Source organism: Silurus meridionalis, chromosome 12, assembly GCF_014805685.1.
Source record: "Silurus meridionalis isolate SWU-2019-XX chromosome 12, ASM1480568v1, whole genome shotgun sequence".
Lineage (NCBI taxonomy): Eukaryota > Metazoa > Chordata > Actinopteri > Siluriformes > Siluridae > Silurus > Silurus meridionalis.
Genome location: NC_060895.1, coordinates 16,405,762 through 16,428,952, shown reverse-complemented (window position 1 = coordinate 16,428,952; position 23,191 = coordinate 16,405,762). Strand labels below are relative to the sequence as shown.

The window sequence follows — 23,191 nt, the reverse complement described above, 5'->3', positions numbered from 1 at the left end:
TCCCTTCCCTTCCCTTCCTCTGTTCTGCTGAGTATGTGCATGAGTTTTTCTGTCTACAGGAAGTCAGAGAGAAATATGCACACACACCCACTCATTCCAGTGATGCATGCTGACTGCACTTCTCATTTACATAAAGCCTTCATAGCTAAATGCATATTCAGCCAAGTCATAGCTCACTTCTTAGCATTGTTTATATGCTTAGTTTTCTTCAAATTAACTTTAAGGCACATTTTCTTAAGTTCAGATTGATGATGCTTTACAACTGATATAACTGATGTGAACTGATGTGAATTGTGGTGTGTGTGTGTGTGTGTGTGTGTGTGTACAGGGTAATTGTCCCAAAGTGAGCTCCATTAATGACCGCAATGACTGGAAGGTGGTGAGAAAAGCTCTGAGCATCATAGGGTTCAGTGATGATGAAGTGGAGGTAAGAGAGCTTAACTGTCATAGCTGTAAAATTTCATTTTATACCCACGTCCTTAAATAAATAAAAGAAAATAAAAAAAGACATCGCACATTTACAGTTGATGTAAAAAAATATAAGCGATTGACATGAATTTCCAAACAATCAGTAAGGAAAAAAAAACCCAAAAGATATGACGTATAGGTAATTGTTCAGTGATGGGACAGGGTCCATAGCAGAGCTCTTATAATAATAGAGATATTATTCCTCTTGTACCACATCAGTTTGTAACACAACATTTATTAATAAGCAATGTCATAATCTTAAACCAGTTCTGGCTACGTTTAAAGTTGTGTCCACAAGACAATGTAACATTTGCATTTACATGTATAGGATTTACATTTCTGACATTTAACAGACGCCCTTTTTCAGAGCAACTCACCGAAGTGCTTTATAGTCTCTGTCAAACACACTATCATCTCTTTTACTAGATCATTGACTAAGAGCACTAAGGCTGTCACACAGCCCTGAAACCTAAAACTGCTTCCATAAAGAGATGTTAAATAAAGTAAAATAAACATTTCTTTACTGAAGGCGTTTCTCTCTTCATTTAAAATCAGTTTGTTGTCACTACTGTGAGCACCCTCCTGCAATACATCTGTACTTAGAAAGGATTAGTGTAATAACAATTCTTTTGACTTTCTCAGTAAAGACTGTAATTACTTTAGGGTATTGAGCCAGAGTACATCCACTTACACACATGCATGATTTGATGGTAGATAATAAAGTGTTTTTAAATATAATTGCTGTGCATATAATCTTGGTGACCTCCCGTCGGGTCTCACGTTTTTTTTCTGTACAGGAACTATTAAACATCATTGCCAGCGTGCTACATTTGGGGAATATCCAGTACGGGAGTGAAGATGGAGGCAATGCCTACATTACTGTTGACACCCAGATTAAATATTTATCCAGGGTAAGAATCCAGCCCCATTGAACGCATCCCTTTGTCCTGAACAATCTTTTAAATAGCATTGCCATTGTTGTTTCAGATTTAAAGTATACTCAGCATCAAAAGTTTTTTTAAAACAGCAAAACTACTAATGCATTCTGAATTCATGTCATGGGCCTATACTAGGCAGTATATATGTTTTGAGGTGAATAACAAAAAAACAAAGCTAAATTGGGCTAAAGGTAATTACTTAAAAATAAATTACATGATCAAATTGCCAATGCTGTTTTGAAATGCACAAAATGGCAATGGGTTTAGATTTAAAATCTCCAATTATTTTTCCCAATTCACTATCTAGTGCCTTATCACATGACAGATATGAACTATAGGTAGAGTCTCGACATGATATTATTATAGATTATTAGTATAAATTTCAATGTTACACTGTATAGCCATGCAACCCTTTTAACCTGTTGACACTAAAAAGCCAATAGTGTTTTCTCCTGAATTAAACAGCATATAAAGATATGGTGTGTAAAATAAAATGGTGTATTGCATGTCACAGCTTACACATCATTTTCTGTTCATATAATGTTGCAGTTATTAGGTGTGGACAGCTGCATTCTCAAAGAGGCTCTGACACATAAGAAGATTACTGCTAAAGAAGAGGAGGTAAAATACGCATTAGTCACTACAATTCCTTACTACTAAGGAACTTCATTTAAATGAAAACTGTAGTGATTGTGTTTTACCAACCCTAACATTGTTCTTACAGCTAATGAGTCCGTTGAATCAGGAGCAGGCTTCCTCAGCACGAGACGCTTTATCTAAAGCCATTTACGGACGCACCTTCACCTGGCTCGTGAACAAAATCAACACCTCTTTGGCTTTCAAGGTGGGCTACCTGTATATGTTTGCTTATCTGTGTAATAGTTGTTCCACAAGCAAGTGTTACTGGAACTGTAATGAATGGACATACAGTGCCACCCAGATGAGTCTGCTTCCTCTTAAATGCCACCGTAGGGAGTTTTTCCTTGCCACAGTCACCACTGGCTTTGCTCGTTAGGGATAAACTTACAACTATAAGGAACAAAATTATAGACATTAAACTTATACATTATTTTATATAACTTTATAACCAATTTATCTCTGTAAAGCTGCTTTGAGACAATGCCCATTGTTAAAAGTGCTCAACAATTTTTTTTATCGAATTAAATTGATAGTGTTTGGCTCCCTCTAGTGGCATTACCATCAAACTGACAAAGCTTATTGAATAGGCTGGTTGGATGGTAGTTCAGATGTGGATAGTGTATTTTCACTGGATCAAAACAAAATGTACTGTAGCATTAAAGATTAATATGTTTTTTCCATATAATTTTTATATGGAAAAAATAGATGTAACGCAGCATTTCCAGTTTTCTAAACATGAATCAATGAAGCTTCTTTAGCAGTTTATCCAGACATCTGAATTTGTGTGTATTATTCAGCTGAAGACAATTGAATGGAATAGAGACTAGATGGAGAGGTCAAAAGAGAATAATTACTTTGATGGATGTAAATTTTATTGCATATCCCTTAAATATAATTTTCTAATAGTTGGAATCTATTTCCTGTTCAAATGTTGATTATTTTCATTTAACATTTTTTAATCTTATTAATTTTCCCACTGTGATTTACTTTGATGTTTTTTTGGGGGCGTTTTTTTTTTTTTAGGAGGAGTTCTTCAGCGGTAAGAATACATCTGTCATTGGCCTGTTGGACATCTACGGGTTTGAGGTCTTTCAGAACAACAGGTGTGTGCACAAGGACCAGAGGTCTCATTTAATCAGTACTTGTGTGTTCATTTTTTATTTTATTTTTACTGTGGCTGCACAATAGATTATAACTCATTATTATATAATGAATTGAATGTCATTGGGAATTCTTGCACTATCAGACATACAGTTGAGTGGAGAGAAAACTTTGCTAAACATAGCAAAACGTTTGCTCTTTACCTGGTAGAGTTGAATTTGCATGTGCTAAATAAAAATAACATTACAATGTGCTCCTGGTTCCTCCTGGGTCCTATCAAGTGCTGTATTTGCAAGATAGAACGAATGACTCACTTACTTTTAATTACAAAAGTCTAGAAGGCTGGAGATTTAAAGTAACCGAATTTTATTTCCTTCATAATTGTTTGTATTGAATTATTTATTAGATAACAGAAAAAATGCCTTGTACACTTGCAACCATTCAAGAAACCCATGGATATTCTATGAATGTGTCCTAGCCTGCATTTGCATAATTCAATATGATGGGTTCATATATATTTTATGACACAATAACATTTGACTGTCATCTGTGTGGGGGTTAATTTAGAAACTGCAGTGAGGTTTTCAACTTATAAAGAACATAATTCGACATTGCGTCAACATTGCAGTGCACTATTCCCTGTAATAGTGTATTAGTTGTTATATCAGGTGTTCATATGCTATGTTCTGGTTGTGGCCACAATACAATACACAATGTAGGTTTCAAATTTGTTAATGTAGTTTAAAAAAATTTCATCTACATTTATCATTACTTGGCATACAGCTGAAGCCATCACACAATAAATCTCTCCTCTGCTTTTTTTGCGAAGTTTTGAGCAGTTTTGCATCAACTATTGCAATGAGAAGCTGCAGCAACTCTTTATTGAGCTGACCCTGAAATCAGAGCAAGAGGAGTATGAAGCTGAGGGAATCACGGTAGGACCTTCCTACACACACACACACTTATCTTATACCTCTACACTGTACTACTGTGTTCAAAATCATGAGAGAAGGGGTTCCTCTGAGAGCCGGTTGTATCCCCATTTTTACAGGGTACATACACACAGGGTGCATATGTTCTGTGTCATGCTAATACTCTGACAGTGTTAAACTCGCACAGCATCATAAAATCATCCCAATTAAATAAAGCTTGCTTGTGACCACTAACCCTGAGTGGGCAGCTTTTGAATTCCTGTCATTCTACAGATGTTTGCTTTCATAACTGTTAGACCAAAATGGAAACGAGTGATTAAATGTCATTTGATGCAGTCTTGTTCTGAGATGCTTTTCTTCTTTCTATTTTCAGTGGGAGCCTGTGCAATATTTCAATAACAAGATTATTTGTGATCTTGTGGAGGAGAAGTTCAAAGGCATCATTTCAATCTTGGTGAGGGATTTTTCTGAACATTCAGGAAATAATTCGGTTACACTTTTGTAACCTTTTGCCATTTTCTCTCTCTCTCTCTCTCTCTCTCTCTCTCTCTCTCTCTCTCTCTCTCTCTCTGTCTCACTCTGTCTGAAAAAAGAAAAAAAGGAATGTTTTTTTGGCCAATTGTTTCAGCATATTTCTTTTTATAGCAATAATAATAATAAAATACAACCAATAAGAAGGTTGTTTGAAAACGCATCTAAAAATGCGTTTTTAAACGAGATGTGAAAGCTGTTGCGAATATAATGAGGAAGTAGATTCCACAAATAAAGAGCAGCGTAGCTAAAAGCTTGAAATCCCAATGATGCCAAACGCATACAAGGAAGAATAAGGACATCGATCCAAGAATTCAAGAATTTTTTTTTTTACATTTCCCACTGTATACAGGTGTACCAATTAAAGTGTTCACCTTTGTTTATGGTTGTGTCAGTTTGAATTAATACGTAGATGATTCTGTAATATTCTTTCTCCCTTTCTTTCTCCTTCCCCCTGTAGGATGAGGAATGTCTAAGGCCAGGAGATGCCAATGACTTAACTTTTCTTGTGAAGCTGGAGGACACATTAGGCAGCCATGCCCACTTCTTAACGTCAGTCACTACAATACATTTCTGTTACAATATACAAATTAGAATTCCCTGTTTTTTTCATATAATCTCTTTGTTTTTGTATTTAGGGACAGTTATTCATTTTTGACAAACATGTCAAATACTGAATGCAAATGTTTTACAATATACAAAGATTTTATTTAAACAATAGAAATAATAATTGTGAATTAGAGTTGTTTTTCCTATTGGTTTATTTAATTTTCCATAAATTGGAGGAATGCCCATAAAAAAATTAGAAATCTTGTTAAAATAAATCACACATAAGATCAACAAACTAGACTAAAAACCTCCTTTATATATTTATCCTTTGCCATATTTGAGATACTTATAAATCAAAGCTGTTCATGTACACCTTCTGCCTCTGCTCTTTTCTCAAACTCAGTCATAAGCTGGCTGACGGAAAGACCCGGAAAGTGATGGGGCGAGATGAGTTCAGGCTGCTGCATTATGCCGGAGAAGTGAACTACAATGTAAATGGTGAGGTATTGGACATTGAGACACAGTCTGCAAACTAGAGGATGCTTTAATACCAGAGTCATGAGTTCTGACTAGAACTGATACTCAGGCTCTGCTCAGCAGCATGTTTACTGACCCCTTTGTGTTTTTCTCACTCCCAGGCTTTCTGGACAAGAACAATGATCTTCTTTTCAGAAATTTGAAAGAGGTCAGTGTGTGGGACTGGGGAGAAGTATGACTAGGGCGATTCACAAACATTGTGTTGTAGGTCCATTTTCGCTGATCTAACTTTGTAATATATGATGATGATCTGGGTGTGTGATTATACTTGACACAGGTGATGTGCATGTCCGAGAACAAAATCCTCAATCAGTGTTTTGATCGTGAAGAGTTAACGGACAAGAAGCGTCCGGAAACGGTAAGAAAGGATCATCTTTCCTGTTTGCATTGAAACATTAGTTCTGACTGAACATGATCTAAATCGATTGATATGTAGGGGAATCTCTGCTAGTGCCCACACTGTGAGGAATGCCCTGACTCTTAGGTCACACTCATCATTGTGTGTGCGTGCATGCGTGTGTGTGTGTCAGTGTCAGTGTCAGTGCCCACTCTGCAGTAGGCCATTGGTTAAGAGAGAGTGGGCTGCTGCTGATGATGTGGCTAAGCTGTTTGTATGCATTGTTGATGGCCATCCTCTCCCACACTGTCACCGCCTGGCTGAATCTGCACACTAGGACGTGTGTTCTTCCAATCCTTCACTCTTCTCGTCCTCTGTCTTGTTTTCTCTATTCCTAGACAGCTACTCAGTTTAAGAACAGCCTGGCCAAGCTAATGGAAATCCTCATGTCTAAGGAACCGTCATACGTGCGCTGCATCAAACCGAACGATGCCAAGCAGGCTGGTGAGTTCTATGATTCTGACCTGTGTGTGTGTGTGTGTGTGTGTGTGTGTGTGTGTGTGTGTGTGTGTGTGTCTGTGTTTGCTTACATGGTGTGATTTGTCTTATTAGTTCTGCAATTTTGCTTCAGTGCTATGGTTTGGTGATGAACAGCACAGCCATGTGGTGAAACTTTTATTATAAGCAAAAAAAAAAAAATCTCCTGTCTGTGATGGAAAATTACTTTCGTATCATTATACTGCTATTGTTTTCTGTCCACTGTCCAAGCACTCTGCAAGCTTTGTGTTAGGCATTGTACTTTTCTGTCTGTCTTTACTGTTTTGAGTGTGATTAAAAAACATTTTTAGTACAGCAATGTTATGTTCTTCCATCTAGTTTAGAAGAAGATTCTATGAGAACTCTAAAAAGTGTTGAATATCATTTAAAATCATTCAAATTGTTACTTACGAACTTGTTAGAGAGAAAAAAGTGAGACTAATCTTTGTTCAAATTTTTAAAAAGTGGAGTAAAGTGGCAAATTACTGTGGTATAAGAGGATTAAAACACTTCATGATGTTATTCTAAAACAGTCAACTTCAGTGTAGTAGCAGTCATGCGACTGTGTCCAGATTTGATTGTTTTCTTTCTTGTACTACTCCTTACATACTGAGCTGTTTTTATATTTCTACCACTAGGTGGCAGCTGCACTGTGTTTCGGGATCTTTCACCCTCTAAACAAGATTTTTTTTTGCACAGTATATCAAGAACAACAGGCTAAATGTTTGTAGGATTTTAAGGAATAATCAGATACATTGAATACTTTTTGTAATTGATCCAAATAGGGTTAAGGTCCCAGCACTCAAATGTCTGAAATAGCTTCATTCAATAGATTCCTACTTGTTAGAAGTAAAAAAAATTTAACTTATTTCACCATTTGCACCAAGAGAGGCTGGAGAAATCACCATTTTTATATGAGGAATTTCTGTATCTGAAGCAAAATTGATCTTTTAAACATTGTGTCTTTCTGTAGGCCGATTTGATGATGTTCTGATCAGACATCAAGTGAAGTATCTGGGTCTGATGGAGAATTTGAGAGTAAGGAGAGCAGGCTTTGCCTACCGACGCAGATACGAGATCTTCCTCCAGAGGTCAGCATTTCTTACAGATTGTCTTTATCTACTAGTTTAAAGCCAGAGGGAAGGGCAGTCAGTGTTCCTGTACAAATACAGTAAAAATAGTGTCAGCACTTTCAGTTCCTGTGCAGTGTTTCATAATTGGGTGGGATTTTGACTAAAACAGCTTTGTAGAGTGTGAAATGGTTTGGCCAGATAATTTGTGCCAAAGTTCATGTTATTTGTTTTTTTTGCCACAGATATAAGTCTCTGTGTCCAGATACCTGGCCTAACTGGGATGGCCGCTTGGTAGATGGAGTTTCAACACTAGTCAAACACCTGGGTTACAAACCTGAGGAGTACAAACTTGGCAGGTTTGTTGTACCCCAAAAGTCAATTTTTCAGATGTTTACACACGTTTTGTTCAACGCTAACTAAAAATCCGATCAATTTTAGGACCAAAATCTTCATCCGTTTTCCAAAGACTTTGTTCGCAACAGAAGACGCATTAGAAGTCAGAAAACACAGTATCGGTAGGGACCTTTTTTTTTCCTTTTTGGTCAATGCTAGTTGAAACAGAATACAGAGAATCCGTGTTTGTTAATGATCTGCTTAAGCATAATGTCAAGTTGTACTTCTGATTAATATCTGTGCATTTGCAGCAACCAAACTTCAGGCAAACTGGAAGGGCTACTCTCAGAAATCCAAATACCAGAAAATGAGACGATCAGGTATGGCTTGAAAGAAGGAGTTCTGATCATTTTGAGTGTTTTGTGAAGACAGAATAGATTCATTTCGATTGTTTATGCAAATTTAATTCTTTCCTCAAAAGGAAATTTACCACTTTTGATGTTTTTGTTGTGCAGCCATCCTAATTCAGGCCTGGTGGAGAGGAATTTTAGCCTGCAGGAGAGCACGTCGCAGAAGACAAGCTGCTGACACCATCCGCAGGTCTGTCTGCTACAGTACATTGCTGCTCTTACTCTGATCTCACAGTGTTTTATTTTATTTCTTTTAAGACTGCATAATAAGGACATACTGATAATTACAATGATTTTCCTCAATACAGAAATTGCGGTTTGTCGCAAAGTTAATTATATATTAATATAAAAACTGTAGCTGCATAATCCAGTATAAAAGTAAGTGTATTTATTGTGAGCAATGTTAAATTCTGCTTAATTTTACAGCCCTAATTAGTATTGCATTTTCACAGTAATGTTTTAGGAAGGTTGAATATATAGGGAAAAATCTGTTTCTTTAATGTTTTACATCCCACATCAAGATTAGTAGGGACCTATATAACTATATTTTGTCATGATCACAAGAAATGACATTTATGAAGCATATTTCGGAATTTCGGAATACTAATGTGTCGCAAACACGGGTATTTGCTGCATCGTAGCACTGACTGATTGCATGATTTATAAGAAAAAGGGGATTTAAACCAAGTATTATCAAATATTAATATCAAAAGCATTTTAAGGAAAAACCAGTATAAGGGGTGGTATGGCAAAACCCTAAATTAAGTAGAACTACTATTACCATCCTGAGTTTAATGCTTTTCTGAAACCATCATGTCACATTGTGTTTTATTTCTCAGCAGATAATTTATAGTTATGCTTGTGTTATGGAACATCCACAAAACAAGCTGGTCTGTGTTCAAATCATCCTTGTTGGTCTCCTTAGCAGCCATTCTTTTTTCCTCTCACTTAGTAATACACTTAAAATATAGAAAAGAATAAAGCAGCTTGTTATGAAAGCAAGAAGCCACAAATGTTTTTCATCCAGAAGACGTAGAATACAAGACTGGCGTCTTGAGTCTAACGTATCTAATAAATCAGTAACACTAAACACTCCTTCCAAACATCCTCAATAAATCTTCATAGAGGAAACACCTCAAAATTATTTTAGTTAGTTTTAAAACAATTTCTAATGTGCATTATTGGTACAGAAACAATGAAGTCGAATAATTAATATAATATGTAATATAGAGCTGCTGTTATAGGAAATTCATCCACATGTTCTAAGCTATTAGAATTGAGAATTTAACAGCATTGGGTATATACACATTATACTTCAATATCTGTTTATGACCAGATTTATACTTTAATCATTTGTAGCTATGATCATATTTATTTGAAAACTCTCCTTTTGTATTATAGATTCATTAAAGGATTCATGTACCGCCACCAGCCACGCTGTCCTGAGAATGAATACTTCCTTGACTATGTGCGCTACTCATTCCTAATGAAGCTACACAGGAGTTTGCCTAAAACAGTCTTGGACAAGAGCTGGCCTACACCACCACCTGCCCTAACTGAGGTTTGACTATGTCTTTGATTAACCATCATGTATTCTTACATATACTAGATACATATATATGTAGTGAATCTGACCTATGATGGTGTGTGGTATACCAGGCATCTGAGCACCTTCGCAAGCTGTGTATGCAGAACATGGTGTGGAAATACTGCAAGAGCATCAACCCGGAATGGAAGCATCAGGTAGAACAATGACTTATTAGAGGATTTATTTATTATTTTTTTTCAAAATGCAACATAGGACTTTCCTCATTTTGTAATATGAGCATTTTCATTTTAGTTGGAGCAGAAGTCAATAGCCAGTGAAATTTTTAAGGACAAGAAAGACAATTACCCTCAGAGTGTCGCCAAGCTGTTTGTTGGAACAAGGCTTAGTAAGTGTTTCTCTGTGCTGATTAAATTGTTGTTGAAATTGCTGAAATTTTTGCTGATCCCAGTTGTGCTTGTGAGTTAAAGATGGGGTATACTTATTATAACTTTATTCATGTGCCAATAATAATAATATCCATACAGGAAATCATCATTTTATAGCAATTTGTATATAAAAATAAACTCAAAAAGCATTTTTACATGTGTGTATTTACATGCTAGAAGAGTATGCATTGCGTTCATTACAGTTATATATTGCATGAATTACTCAATTGCTAAATTTAATAATGGCAAAACTAAGTGTATAGCAAAATGCCCAAAGTACTCTATGAAATCTTTTCTCTCTGCTGTGAATTATAACATTCTAGCACACGTTTGTTTGTTTAGATGGGGAAGATATCAATCCTAAAGTGCTTCAGGCTCTGGGCAGTGAGAAAATGAAGGTATGCATTTTCTGAAGGATGGGATACTAGAATGGTGCATCGAGATTGTTAATCATTTTAATAATGATAAATACAGTATATATTATCTTTTTCCTGAAGGCTACATTTGTTCATAGAGGAACCAAAGATAATAGATACTGTATTTATCATAGTCACACACACATCATTCCACAACTTATGTAGAAGTTGTTTTGTATATGGAGTTAAGTTGGTGAACTACTGGCAAGTTAAGTTTAATGTGTGTCTCCTTACAGTATGGTGTTCCAGTGACTAAGTATGACAGAAGAGGGTATAAACCACGTTCACGGCAGCTGCTACTGACTGGAAGCAGCCTGACCATTGTGGAGGATACAAAGCTGAAACAGCGCATTGATTACAGTACTCTAAAAGGTGAAGGTGCAAATAAAAAAAAATCTGTTATGAGTATAAATAATAATAATAATACAAGTAATAAATATTGCCTTTCCTTGTTTTAGGTATTTCTGTCAGCTCCCTGAGCGATGGCATTTTTGTCCTCCATGTTGTCTGTGAGGACAACAAACAGAAGGTGAGAGTGAAAGAAGGATGTGGAGGATGGCTACAGCAGACCGGCTGGGTAAAAAAAAGAACACAAACTGTTATTAATATGTCAACTTGTATCTTATTCATAGGGTGATGCAGTTCTACAGTGTGATCATGTGATTGAGACGTTGACGAAAGTGGCAATCTGTGCCGACAAGATCAACAACATCAACATCAGCCAGGGAAGGTCAGTCGCATGTTTGTGTATTTAATGTTTAATAATTTAATTAATTTTATCTCAGAAATAAAGAAATGTTTGGATTCCCGTCCGATTTCTAAAACCTTTCTTTTTATCCATAAACAGCATAGCATTCACTGTGAGTCAGGGGAAAGAAGGAATGATTGATTTCACGTCTGGCTCTGAGCTGCTCATTACCAAAGCTAAGAACGGACACCTTTCAGTGGTAAGGACCGCACTATGTATTGCCATAACTGATACCTGAGAAAGATACCTGTTATATGTACACTCGTGCCTTTTCTTGCCAGTAGTCCACCAATTAAGCAAAAAAGCTTTAAATACATTAATAATAATAATCCAGAACTAATAAACAAGGTGATAGATAGTTTGCCATCTTATTTAATCCTCATGAACTGATTATTTTAGAGATTGAAATTTGTGGCAAATTTGTGGGTAGGTTTGTCATATATAGCCAATGTGCATGATAAGCTAGCTAGAAAACATAAAATCATAAACTTAAATATTTTTAGTATAAAGAATATGATCACTGTAATACACAAAAAATGTTTGTAAATGACCTCTTGTCTGTGTTTAGATTTGATCTGTTTCACCGGATTCATTTGCCAAATTAAATAATAACTGTATAGCAATTTCATTATAATGTTATAATTAAACTTTAATTATGCCAAGAGCACAGTGTGTTTACCAAATGTAAAAAGAATAACAATATTACAAGCTGGTTAACATTAAGTAAATGTTGATTCTATAGCAGACTGCAAAATAAATAAATAAATAAATAAATAATAATAAAATAAAAAAAGTGCAACGATTGCAAATTAATACTTAATGGTGCATCGAGTTTGTTAACCTACTAAAAAATTCCAATTATGTATACACTATATATAGAGTAATCCCCCGCTTTTCCGCGGTTCGGATCTGGTGCCCCCGGTTTATCCCGGAATTGCATGAGCCACATATCTAATTTGTTTTCTGATTTTCCCGGTCCCTCACGGATAGCATGATAGACCATAAAGTTTATAGGGAGGTTTGGGGTGGCGTCCGTTTATCACGGTTTTGTAACATAAACACCTGGATAAATGGTGGATTACTGTATTTATATGCACATATACAGCTTTTTGTGATTAACAGGCAAACAAATGTGTGAAATGCAATTTTGTGTGTGTTGTATTTTGCAGACCGCTCCTCGTCTTAATTCAAGATGATGGATACAGCCTAAACAGACAGAGCTACACTCTACCAATGAAATGCCAAAGGCTTCGCTTCAACTTGTGAACTTCCAGCAAACTAATTGTTATTTATATTTCTGAGTTTGAGAATTTAATATTGTTGTTATTTTATGATTTTATATTTTCAAGGCCAAGAAATAACAATATTTCAGTGCGTGTTTTGTGCACTGTGTATCTATCTTGCTTAATTTGGGGAACAATAATTTAATATCTGAGAAGCTTCTGCCTTACGAACAAGGAACTTTTTGATTGTTTCTGTTCACTTTTTTTTTTTCTTCTTCTTCCAGGGACTAAGAAAGCAGAATTATACACTTGCATTTTAGTTATAGTAGTAAGAGAACATTCATTTTTTATTTGAAAAGTTAAATTATTCCTTAGCCAAGGTTTCTAGAACCTGTCTTGTATAAAAAGCTTATACCAAATACTTTTGCGCACCGTAGCCTGATAACTGTGACTGGTATATATCGGGAAAATGTATAAGGAATTGTTTTGGTGAGAGTTGATGTTAAGTACATTGAGAGCCTGTGTTAAGTGTTATGGAAAAGATTGTAATTGTAGGATCACAACTCATGATGCTAATGAAAGGTCGAGAAATTTGTATTCAAGCCAAGTTAAACTCAGGTGTTGAAATAGACTTAAATATATTGGGCTCCAAATACTTCAGTCACACATTAATACCCTTTACTGCTGACATTTATGCAAGTTTTTTCTTTTTGATAATCATTTTGAAAAATCATTAAGAGGTTGAGGCAATGGTAAATATAAACTGGTATGATACAAAACAATGCGTTCCACCTAAAGAATACCTTCACTCCAATTACAGTAGTAAATAGCCGTCTCGCTCTATATACCTATATACACTCGATACCTAATGATGCCGTTTTCTAATCCACATGTTACAGGCTAGAGAGAAGCAGCTGTTAGCTTGTGAAAGGGAAAAAAGGCATACAAGTATCTACAAAAAAGGGTTTTGGGTTGTGTAAGTGCGCACTACATTTGTGCATAATCAATATGGCTTTTCACGAACAAAAATATGCATCAGAACGATACAGATATAGGAAACCATTGTACTGTATACAGTATAATCTTGTTAAAGGGTTGGTTGATTGTTAAAGGGTCACTTTATAAAATGGAGCAAGTGCCTGTATCACTTTATACAGCTTTAAAGATGACACTAAAAAAAAAAAAAAAAAAAAAAATTCTATCAAGTGCCACATGTAACATAGATCAAATATATAAAAATCTATATATTTTATTGGTTTAAAAAGTTCCTAACGATGTCCTTGGAAAAGCTTTGATTAACCTTTTCTTAATGCACCTATAGACAAACATAATTGACATTTGTGGGTTTTTGTTTTATACTGTTTGTGTAAATTAAGGAACTGAAAAATGTTGTTTGGATGCACACTGACAATATACCTAAGCATAATAAAGCTGATTTCATAAATAAAACTTTTGTCAATTCCATGTGTTTGTCCACTAATACGTTATTGTGGGAGATGTATACAATATCATATATATAGTCAAGTTCATAAATATTTTGACAATTTAAGTTATTTTTATTTTAGCTGTCTGTCACATATGACAGACATATGTACAGTACATATGAGATGAACTAAAGAACAATTTATCAACTTCTATTTAAGAGTATTTACATCCAATGTGGGTGGATGGTGTAAGAATTAAAGTAATTTCTATAAACTGTTCACTGTATTTAAACACATACAGTAGGCAAAGGTTTACTGAAACCAGATAGTTGCATATTAAATAAAAATGTCTCCTGGTCTTTATTTTCCACAGTCTTAAGTTTCATTTTGTTATTTTTAACCTGTGCCTAATGCAACTGCAGATTCCTGTTTTTTGCTTATGGGGTAGAACCTGATGTGGCCTGATGCTACATTACATCCTTCCTATCAGCTCAAACCAGTCTGGCCATTCTGCTCGAAACTCTTTCACCAACAAGTTGTTTCCACTGCTGAAAATCTGTCCCAGATTTTCTATATACTCAAACTAGTCTTACTACAGATCACTCAGCTTACTTTTTTCAGATTTTACATGTAAAGATTGGAAAATGCTATTTGTTCACATACGGTATCATTGACTAAAGCTCTTGACTTGTATCTACATGATTTCATGCTTTGGGCTAATGCCACGTCAGTAAATGACTGGCAAATTGCATAATAATTATATTACACCTACTGAGGCATTAACTGCCTTACAAAATAAATTACAAAGAAAGCAATAGTAGCATGGCATATCATATTATTTAGGTAGAAGAAAAAGAAAAATTGGGATTGGTGGGACTTTTCTTGTGACATCATAACATTGCAGGATTGAAGTCAGTATGTAACTGTATGTAGTGCATTCTTTTTATTTGGAATGTGAGCAACATTAAGTTTTATTACACAGACAATATGTGTTTAATGTGTACACACAGTGTGTGAGTTGCAGAAAAGAACAGTATTTCAGTAGCAAATGATAAAGAATGCATGTCTCACCTGTATAGTATTGTGCAAATGTTTTAGGCAGGTGTAAAGAAATGCTGTAAATGAAGAATGTTTTTCGAAAATATGTATATAACTTATTTCTATCGATTTACAAAATGCAAAGTGAGCGAACAAAGATAAATGGAAATAAAATCAATATTTGGTGTGACTTCACTTTGGCTTCAAACCAGCATAAGTTTTTACACTTGCATACTTTGTATACTTGCACAAAGTCAGGAATTTTGTAGGATCATAGTCAGGTGTATAATCAACCAATTATACCAAGCATGTGCTAATGATCATCATTTCATATGTAGGTTAAAACACAGTCATTAATTAAAACAGAAACAGCTGTGTAAAAAAGGCTGTGTTAAAACAGCCAAAATCTGCTACTAAGTAGATGTTGTGGAAGTGAAGACAATTTCAAGTCACAGGTCATATTGTATTACAAGACTGAGCACAGCAACAAGGCACAAGGTAGGCACAAGACTCAAGAAAGGCATTTCAAAGCAGACTGAGCTTTCAATATGTGCTGATCAAGCTATTTTGAAAAAGTACAAAGAAAGAAATGGGCAATGTTGAGGACCGTAGACCCAGTGGTCGGCCAAGGAAACTTAAAGCACAGATGAAAGACGTCATGCTTACTTCCCTTTGACATCGGAAAGATGTCAAGTGGTGCCATCAAAGAACTGGTGGAAAAAAGTGGGACCCAGATAAACCACATGTACTGTCTGTAGAAATCTGTCCAGAATAGCAATGCCTCAGGTGTATTAATTAGACAAAAGGCAGCAGGTGGTTTGGACTAATGTAGTTAGGACTAAAGACTTTGATGTGGCTGGAGGCAAGTTGTTTGCTGAAAGGCTGGACAGTGGTACAATAATGAGTGTCTGCAGGCAACTGTTAAACATGGTGAAGGTTTCTTTCAGGTTTGGTGCATAGGAGAAAAGCATGGACTCCTGAAAAGAATGGTCTGGACCCCACAGAGCCCTGATTTCAAAATAATAAAGTCTGCCTGGTGTTCCATAAAAGAGGCAGGATTTGAGGCAGTCAACATCCACAAAGATTTGTGTTTAGTTCTCCAAGATGTTTGAACAACCTCCCTGCCAAGTTCCTTCAAAAACCTGGTGCAAGTATAACTACAAAATATTTGGTTACACCCAAGTATTAATTTTGCCTTGGATTTCTTGGATTACTGTTTTTACATTTCTATTTACTTTCCATTTTGTTAAGTGCTAAAAATAATGAAAATTAGCACTTTCTTCAAAAGCATTCTTCCTTTCGAGCACTCCCCCCCCCCAAACCTGCCTAAAACTTTTGCACAGTACTCTATGTACAGTATAAACGTTTGTTTATTTATTTATTTATTTATTTATTTTTATTTTTACTCAGCATTTGACTGAAGCTCACGAATGTCATTTGTTTGCAGACACTTGTGTGAAAACAAACTATGATTACCAGAAGAAAAATTATGTCCCACACCGCCCTTCATATTTATTTTAGGGCGGAGCCAAGGAACGTCCCAAACACTGGTATCCCAGAGATCAGCTGACCGAATCGGCTTCAGCACGAGCGTAAACGTGGGCTGTAATTATGTACTTGTGCGCGATAAAAGTTTTTATTTATCGAGATTTACTTGAACCTTAATCTGTATTGGGGTTATTTTAAGTAAATCGACCGAATAACTAAGTGTAAGTGTGAATGCGCTTTAACGCTGAGGGGAAATCCCACCTGGTTTCGCTTTTAAATCCTTATTATGGTTCATTCACCAGCACAGATATTTCGATTTGGGATTGAAGGTATGTGTATAAAACTTACCGGAACTAAGCTTGATCAAATTTAACACGATCGGATTTACTCTAGCCACGGTATCACGATTTTACTCATTTCATCATTTGATTCAGCCCATAGTTTACATGTTTATGCAATTGACAGATATTTACACAAAAGGAAACGTCTTAGAAGAAGAGAAAGTTCCTCATTGATAGCAGTAACTGGTGAACTCAAAAACCTGATGGCTGTTGAATCATGCAGCGTGGAAATACAAAAACGCCGTGTGGAGCTGGTGGAGACCTGGAGCAAATGCTTAAACCCCCTTCTGGATCACCTCTTCAAAATAGGTGCTGTGACAGAAGAGGACCTCAGTTTTATCAAAGGCGGTGGAGTTTTAGGGGAACGGGATTGTATGAGGACACTGCTGGATGTACTACAAGGACGAGGAGAGGAGCCGTGTCAAGCGTTTCTGCTCCTGTTGTCCAATTTTGAAGCGTCTGACTTTAAAACCACAAACCTGAGCGTAAAAGAGCCTGTGAGCGAACATCTCCAAAAACACAAGGATATCTTGGCCAGGCAGCACACACCGGGAAATTATCTTGGAACGACAGCTGGACTTCCCAAGGCAGACTGGTTCACGGACATAACATTTTCGAAGCACATCGGACTCCAAGTGCCTGTGCATTTCCAGCACGAGACGTCTGTTGTCGGGGACGCCTTTAGGGCAGGGAGGGCCGAGGCTAGAGGACAGGGGGAGACTTGTTCTTTTAAAGACATCTATCAGAGCCTGCTCTCTGACTCAGGGAATGGTGTAGCTTTGCTGTCTGGGGTCGCAGGTAGTGGCAAAACCACAGTAATTAAACGGTTAGTCCAGGAATGGGCTATGGATGCAGACACGCAAAAGATCGTCTTACCTCTGTCTTTTCGTGAACTTAGTCTCATTACTATTCCCCAGAGTCTCCAGGTTTTGCTGTCTGATCATTATAGTCATCTTAAACCTATTCTGCCTGAATTAATGACTTCAAAACAAGGCCAGATTCTGCTTATTCTGGATGGACTTGATGAGTTCAGTTTCCCCTTGGACTTTGAACGCACCCCTAAGTGTTCAGACCCTGAGCGGGAACTGCCAGTAGGAGCCATGATAGTGAATCTAATAAAAGGGATCCTCTTGCCAGATATCGCTATTCTTCTTACTTCTCGGCCTCACGCTGTCGCGAAGGTCCCACAGCTGCTGGTCAACCGGTTTTACAATGTGTTGGGGTTCTCCCCAGCTCAACAACAGCAATACTTTGTGCAAAGTTGTAGCTCCAGCCAGATTGCTGCTACCATATGGGGATTTGTGTCTTTTCATAAACCCCTTCAGCTCATGTGTCACATCCCTGCCTTTTGCTGGATTGTGTCTACTGCCTTGCACAATAGCACTTCCTGCCTCTTTTTTGACTTCTTACCACAGGGTTGTGAGTCACAAACAAGTGCAAGTAAAGAAGTAGGACAAGAGCAGTTTCAAGCCTCATCCAAACCTAATAGACCCATTAACAACACTCAAGCCACTGGCTCCAGGCCGGTCACAATCACTGAGATTTATTGCTGCTTTTATAAAACTATCCTGCTCTTTCATGTAGGTGGTTGTGTGGAGGGAATGCACCTCAACAGGCTCCAGGATGCCCCCCGTGTCCTAAAAGAGACCAAAGCAAAACTTAGATGTCTGGGAGCTCTGGCCTTTAAAGGCCTGTTGGAGAGGCGATTTGTTTTTGACTACTCGGACCTCACCTTTTTCTCTCTAGATGGCAGTGAGTTCTTGCGAGCCTTCATGATGGAAATCCTTAAAGAGGACAGATCTTCTCTGACATACGAGAAGAATTTTCAGTTTATTCATACCAGCATTCAAGAGTTCCTGGCTGCACTTTATTATGTTCTGGAGTCATTGTCAGGTTCAGACCCATTCACAGGACTAAAATCGAATGTGGGTCTGCTTGCTCCAGCAATGCACATGCACCTAATGACTGTTATTAGTAAACTACGTCAGCCTCAATATCTCCTGCGTAGACGTATTAAGAAAGCACTCAACTGGGGAGAACGGCATCAATCTGGACACCTGGATCTCTTCTGCAGGTGAAGTGTTCAGTACATTTGTTTTTTTTATCTTTAATCCTAATGCTTGATGTACTACTATTATCAACAGTGTAGTACAATTGTAATATTAGTAATATTCCAGTGTAATTTACAGGTTCCTCAAACTCACAGAGCACTCATTATTTAATAGGTTATCTAGAATTGGAGTATGTCAGGTGTGGAGTAATTATTAACTGGGGTTTTTCACATTAAGTTGCCATAAATAATAATAGGAATGCACAGCCCAAAAAAAAAAAAAAGGATATTACTTTAAACACAAATTAAAAAATATTCTAAATGAAATAGTCATGCTTTTCGTGTAGAAATCAGAAGAAAACACTTATCGAGTGAGGCAGGTGGCACGGGACGGCAAATATAATAGCAGAGTCTTATTTGCAAAATGAGAGTTTTCCTTTAGTATTACCTTAAATGATATATTTTTAAGGTAACGTTAAAAGTGAATGTTCAGTGGGAGTTGCTGTTTTGATTTGCAAATGCAGCCACTCCCTCCAATGTGTCCACTAAGGCGACACTAAAGCATCCTCTAAACTCCAGAATGGCAGTGCAAAAGAGAAAGAAGCTCTTTATTTACCCCTGTATACATATGTAGCTTATAGCTTATAGAATTGTTCTCTATCAAAATATTTCCTCTCATATAAACATTTTAGCCAGAACAAACCGCTTCTGGCTTATTACAATTGTGCTTCTGTAAAAACTTTTTCATTCTTCACACAGGTTTGTATCTGGATTGCTACACCCCAGAACCCGCTTCATCCTGAATGGGCTTTTCCGTGATGAGCCCAGGCCTTACCTGGCCTCGTGTGTGCCCTTGCCCAATGCTTCTCCTTCTTTTGTGCTGCAGCTGCTCTACTCTCAGCTCAATAGCCCAAATCTGAGTCCTGAGAGGCATCTAAATGTGTGCCACTGCCTGTATGAGGCTCAGGACCCTGGGCTGCCTCAACGACTGCAGGCCTGGTTAAAGTTGCTCTCTCAAGAGGGTATGGGTCAGTGTACCTTAGCTACCAGGGATTGGAGTGAGCTGGCTTTCCTGCTGCAGCTGAGTCCGGACCTGCAGACGCTTAATTTGGATGCACAGGGGCTCAGTGCAGAGGGATTACGCCGATTACTGCCTGTGCTTCCCCTCTTTTCCACCCTCAGGTGACCATCATTTTAATGATCAAGTATACAACTGTTCTTTTGATGAGCTACTAGGATTTACTAAACTTGCTTTATTCATGTATTATTAATAATATTTATTTTCCTGAAGGCTTGCACAAAATCCTCTTGGTCCAGAGGGGGCAGAAGTGTTGTCTGTAGCTCTGCAAAGCCCTGATTGTCATATTGAGAGACTCTGGTAAGTTAAGATTCGATAATGAAAGTGTAATTTCTAAATGCATGCCCAGTTCATAGTGACATGCCCAGTTCACAGCCTGGATGTGTGCATGTGTCAGGGTGGTATCAACAGGTCTAGGCTGTGAGGGAGCCAGGATCCTAGCAGAGGGACTTAAAAAGAACCACACAGTATTTGACCTCAGGTAAAGGAGAATGTTTCCACTTTCCCTGTTTCAGAGTTTTTACATTTAAACCTACATTAATAAGCAGCCTTCAGATGAAAGGCTGAATACACATTATTTGTTGTTTTTTTATTATTTTGAATTTGCATTTTTGGCAGAATGGCAATTAATAATATTGGTGACATTGGAGCTGCCTCTCTTGCAGAAGTATTGAAGACTAATCATACTCTAAAAGATATCAGGTAAAAATAAACTTTTGATTGAAACACACTCATTCGGGGAAACACACTGGGTAGGTTTATTTAAGCGGGTTATAAGTACGTTTTTTTAAGTTTCCTTTCTTTTGTACCCTTTCTCCATATTGTTGTTCTTATTTTTTATTTTTATCTTTGTATATTTTCTAGAATGAGGGACAATTTAATGACCGACAAAGGTGCAGAGCACCTCAAGTCAGCCCTAATGGAGAACACCACCTTAGAGTTCCTCTGGTAATGCCAAGTTACAATAAGTAAAACTACTGCCCAGCTACCTTATACAGAGGAAATGTGATTTGATAATGCCTTGTTTAATCTTTTAGGTTGTTTGACAACAAATTTTCCAAGGAAGGTGTGCGCCAGCTTAAGGAATTTTCAAAGACCAGACCTACACTTGACATCAAGGTCTGTTACTGATTCCCAAGTAAAGAAATAATCATATGTTAAAGACATGTTATGGTTAAAAAATATAACAGCTGAAACCCAGGATACTCAGAATACTAGTTTGCTCATATTTAGGATTTTATTGTGCCTGTTATGGTCTGAAATTTCACTGGGTTCTACAAGATGCTGGATCTGCTGTACAGGGATGTTGTATCATGCAGAAGGGACTGCACAGTTACTGTACATTGGACGGTGTTGCTTTCCACTTAATCTCCAAACCTCCTGAGGTTCCACAAGGTTTGTGTGTGACTGGGACTTGCACTTCATGTTTCTGGAAACATTCATTGATGATACATGGTTTGGGTCACCATGAAGAAGTTGAACTGTAGTTGTGGAGAGATTAACTTGACCACGGATGATTTTTTTTTTTTTATTCACTTACAGTAGGTGCTATGAACTCTAATTTGTCTCAGGAAGAACTCAATGAATTTGTGTTTTGTAATGCCAAACTTGCTCTTCCATTAAGATGTGAAAACTGAATTTGAAAAGTAATCGTTTCCTCTCATCGGGAGTCTAGCTTTGACCTAGTGGGAATGTCATGGCAGGTAAAAGGGTACAAATGTCATATCAAACTTAACTGAACACCACCTGATTCTAAGAAAAATGCTGGTTTGAATGTCCAGTGTACACGAGTGTAGTTTGAATTTCATGAAAGCCTTCCCTTAACTATAGTCTTAATTATTTGATCATGATCATTTATTCACACAGTGTTAAGAACACTTTATATCAGGATCATGGTGGATCCAAAGCTTATCCAAAGAATGCTGTGTGATACATTCTGGATTGAATGTCAGTCCCTGTATTATAATTCATAAACTTGTGAAGTAGAATTCACATGATCATTGAAGTAACTGTAGTAATATTAAATTCCAGTGTTAAAACTGCATGCACCGCCCAGACCATAATACTGAAAAGTTAGTCAAATATTGTAAAATATACTTATTTAGACTGACAGATAACTCCTACTGTGACAAATGTTTTTTTAATTACTGTTACAAAATAGACTATTTCACATGGAGTTTTTGTGGTTACACATATTGAATGTAAAAACAAAAAAAGAAATGCTATATTACACCAACATTGAAGGAACGACTGATTAGGAAACACTGTGCTCTTCCCTTGCCCAATTAAGCAAGGTGGAAAGAAATGTAAAACTAACTATTGAGTTTCATTATTAAAGTTTTAATGCAATTACAAATTTATTTTTTGTATTTTATGAAAATGAGCTTCTATCTCAATACATAAATATGCAGTCTGTTGTTTGGATTGGCATTTTTGTGTGTCATCCAAGTATAATCATCATTCCCAACACCAAAGCTGCCAAATGGTTCCCAATTTGAGTTAGGTGTACATTTTCTTTACCACCAAAGAAGCTTGAAACACACGATGAATGTACAAAAGTTTGTTTTTATTTTATTATTTTTTTTTTTTTTTTACAAAATTGTACCTACTGTGTTATTTCTTTGTGGGGGAAACACTTTTATAAGAATTATTATGACACTGTGTATCAAAAAATTTACATTACATTTGTTTGGTACTCATTTCTCTGGGACCTATCATATATCTTTTGATGTACCATATGATGTATACAGTGGATGGTATTTCGGGTCATAGCTCAGTGTAAAAAGTTCACTTCCTTTTAAAACTTGGTGTCTTGTGAAAAAAACTAAAATTATATTTGAAATGTGTCATCCAACATCCAGTTTTTGCAATTGGTTAAAAAAACATGGTTCTTATAATAAAATTAATAAAATCTCTCAGTTCTAGCTTTAGACATTTATGACTTGGTTATAATGTTCTGCTTTGATGCAATCACTTACTGTCAATACTTGCAATAATAGATTAGTGAATAATAATCTAGACAATTT

At 36.7% G+C, this 23,191-nt stretch overlaps 2 protein-coding genes across 7 annotated transcripts in view; both read left to right on the top strand.

Annotated features, from left to right (window-relative positions):
* Positions 1 to 14,195, top strand: part of myo1cb (myosin Ic, paralog b) — a 41,798-nt gene extending 27,603 nt beyond the window's left edge. For all 5 annotated transcript variants that reach the window (XM_046862736.1, XM_046862739.1, XM_046862738.1 and 2 more), the window contains exons 7-32: positions 329 to 427; positions 1,266 to 1,379; positions 1,956 to 2,027; positions 2,131 to 2,250; positions 3,069 to 3,148; positions 3,976 to 4,081; positions 4,452 to 4,532; positions 5,070 to 5,161; positions 5,562 to 5,656; positions 5,797 to 5,843; positions 5,973 to 6,053; positions 6,431 to 6,536; positions 7,543 to 7,660; positions 7,885 to 7,998; positions 8,081 to 8,157; positions 8,287 to 8,355; positions 8,491 to 8,575; positions 9,787 to 9,946; positions 10,045 to 10,128; positions 10,226 to 10,319; positions 10,702 to 10,757; positions 11,012 to 11,147; positions 11,234 to 11,304; positions 11,408 to 11,505; positions 11,623 to 11,722; positions 12,693 to 14,195. In XM_046862736.1, coding sequence (XP_046718692.1) covers positions 329 to 427; positions 1,266 to 1,379; positions 1,956 to 2,027; positions 2,131 to 2,250; positions 3,069 to 3,148; positions 3,976 to 4,081; positions 4,452 to 4,532; positions 5,070 to 5,161; positions 5,562 to 5,656; positions 5,797 to 5,843; positions 5,973 to 6,053; positions 6,431 to 6,536; positions 7,543 to 7,660; positions 7,885 to 7,998; positions 8,081 to 8,157; positions 8,287 to 8,355; positions 8,491 to 8,575; positions 9,787 to 9,946; positions 10,045 to 10,128; positions 10,226 to 10,319; positions 10,702 to 10,757; positions 11,012 to 11,147; positions 11,234 to 11,304; positions 11,408 to 11,505; positions 11,623 to 11,722; positions 12,693 to 12,719 — 2,382 coding nt within the window. In that variant the 3' untranslated portion in view covers positions 12,720 to 14,195. The remainder of the gene's footprint in view (positions 1 to 328; positions 428 to 1,265; positions 1,380 to 1,955; positions 2,028 to 2,130; positions 2,251 to 3,068; positions 3,149 to 3,975; positions 4,082 to 4,451; positions 4,533 to 5,069; positions 5,162 to 5,561; positions 5,657 to 5,796; positions 5,844 to 5,972; positions 6,054 to 6,430; positions 6,537 to 7,542; positions 7,661 to 7,884; positions 7,999 to 8,080; positions 8,158 to 8,286; positions 8,356 to 8,490; positions 8,576 to 9,786; positions 9,947 to 10,044; positions 10,129 to 10,225; positions 10,320 to 10,701; positions 10,758 to 11,011; positions 11,148 to 11,233; positions 11,305 to 11,407; positions 11,506 to 11,622; positions 11,723 to 12,692) is intronic.
* Positions 14,196 to 16,675: 2,480 nt separating this feature from the next.
* Positions 16,676 to 23,019, top strand: si:dkey-118k5.3 (NLR family CARD domain-containing protein 3). Of its 2 annotated transcripts, XM_046863623.1 has the most exons (8): positions 16,676 to 17,025; positions 17,162 to 19,111; positions 19,847 to 20,269; positions 20,379 to 20,465; positions 20,563 to 20,646; positions 20,784 to 20,867; positions 21,030 to 21,113; positions 21,203 to 23,019. In XM_046863623.1, the coding sequence occupies exons 2-8, from the start codon at positions 17,241 to 17,243 to the stop codon at positions 21,294 to 21,296; spliced, it is 2,727 nt and encodes a 908-aa protein (XP_046719579.1). In that variant the 5' UTR covers positions 16,676 to 17,025; positions 17,162 to 17,240; the 3' UTR covers positions 21,297 to 23,019. The 2 variants fall into 2 exon arrangements, with proteins under 2 accessions (XP_046719579.1, XP_046719578.1); XM_046863622.1 differs by having other exon boundaries at positions 16,676 to 19,111.
* The last annotated feature ends 172 nt before the right edge of the window (positions 23,020 to 23,191 follow it).

Bases quoted from the DNA above. Each gene is read 5' to 3' on its own strand.
- si:dkey-118k5.3 (XM_046863623.1), top strand. From the start codon at position 17,241: ATGGCTGTTGAATCATGCAGCGTGGAAATACAAAAACGCCGTGTGGAG. The intron at 20,466-20,562 runs GTAAGTTAAGAT...TGCATGTGTCAG, and splicing joins TGTCATATTGAGAGACTCTG to GGTGGTATCAACAGGTCTAG. The intron at 20,868-21,029 runs GTAAAAATAAAC...TATATTTTCTAG, and splicing joins CATACTCTAAAAGATATCAG to AATGAGGGACAATTTAATGA.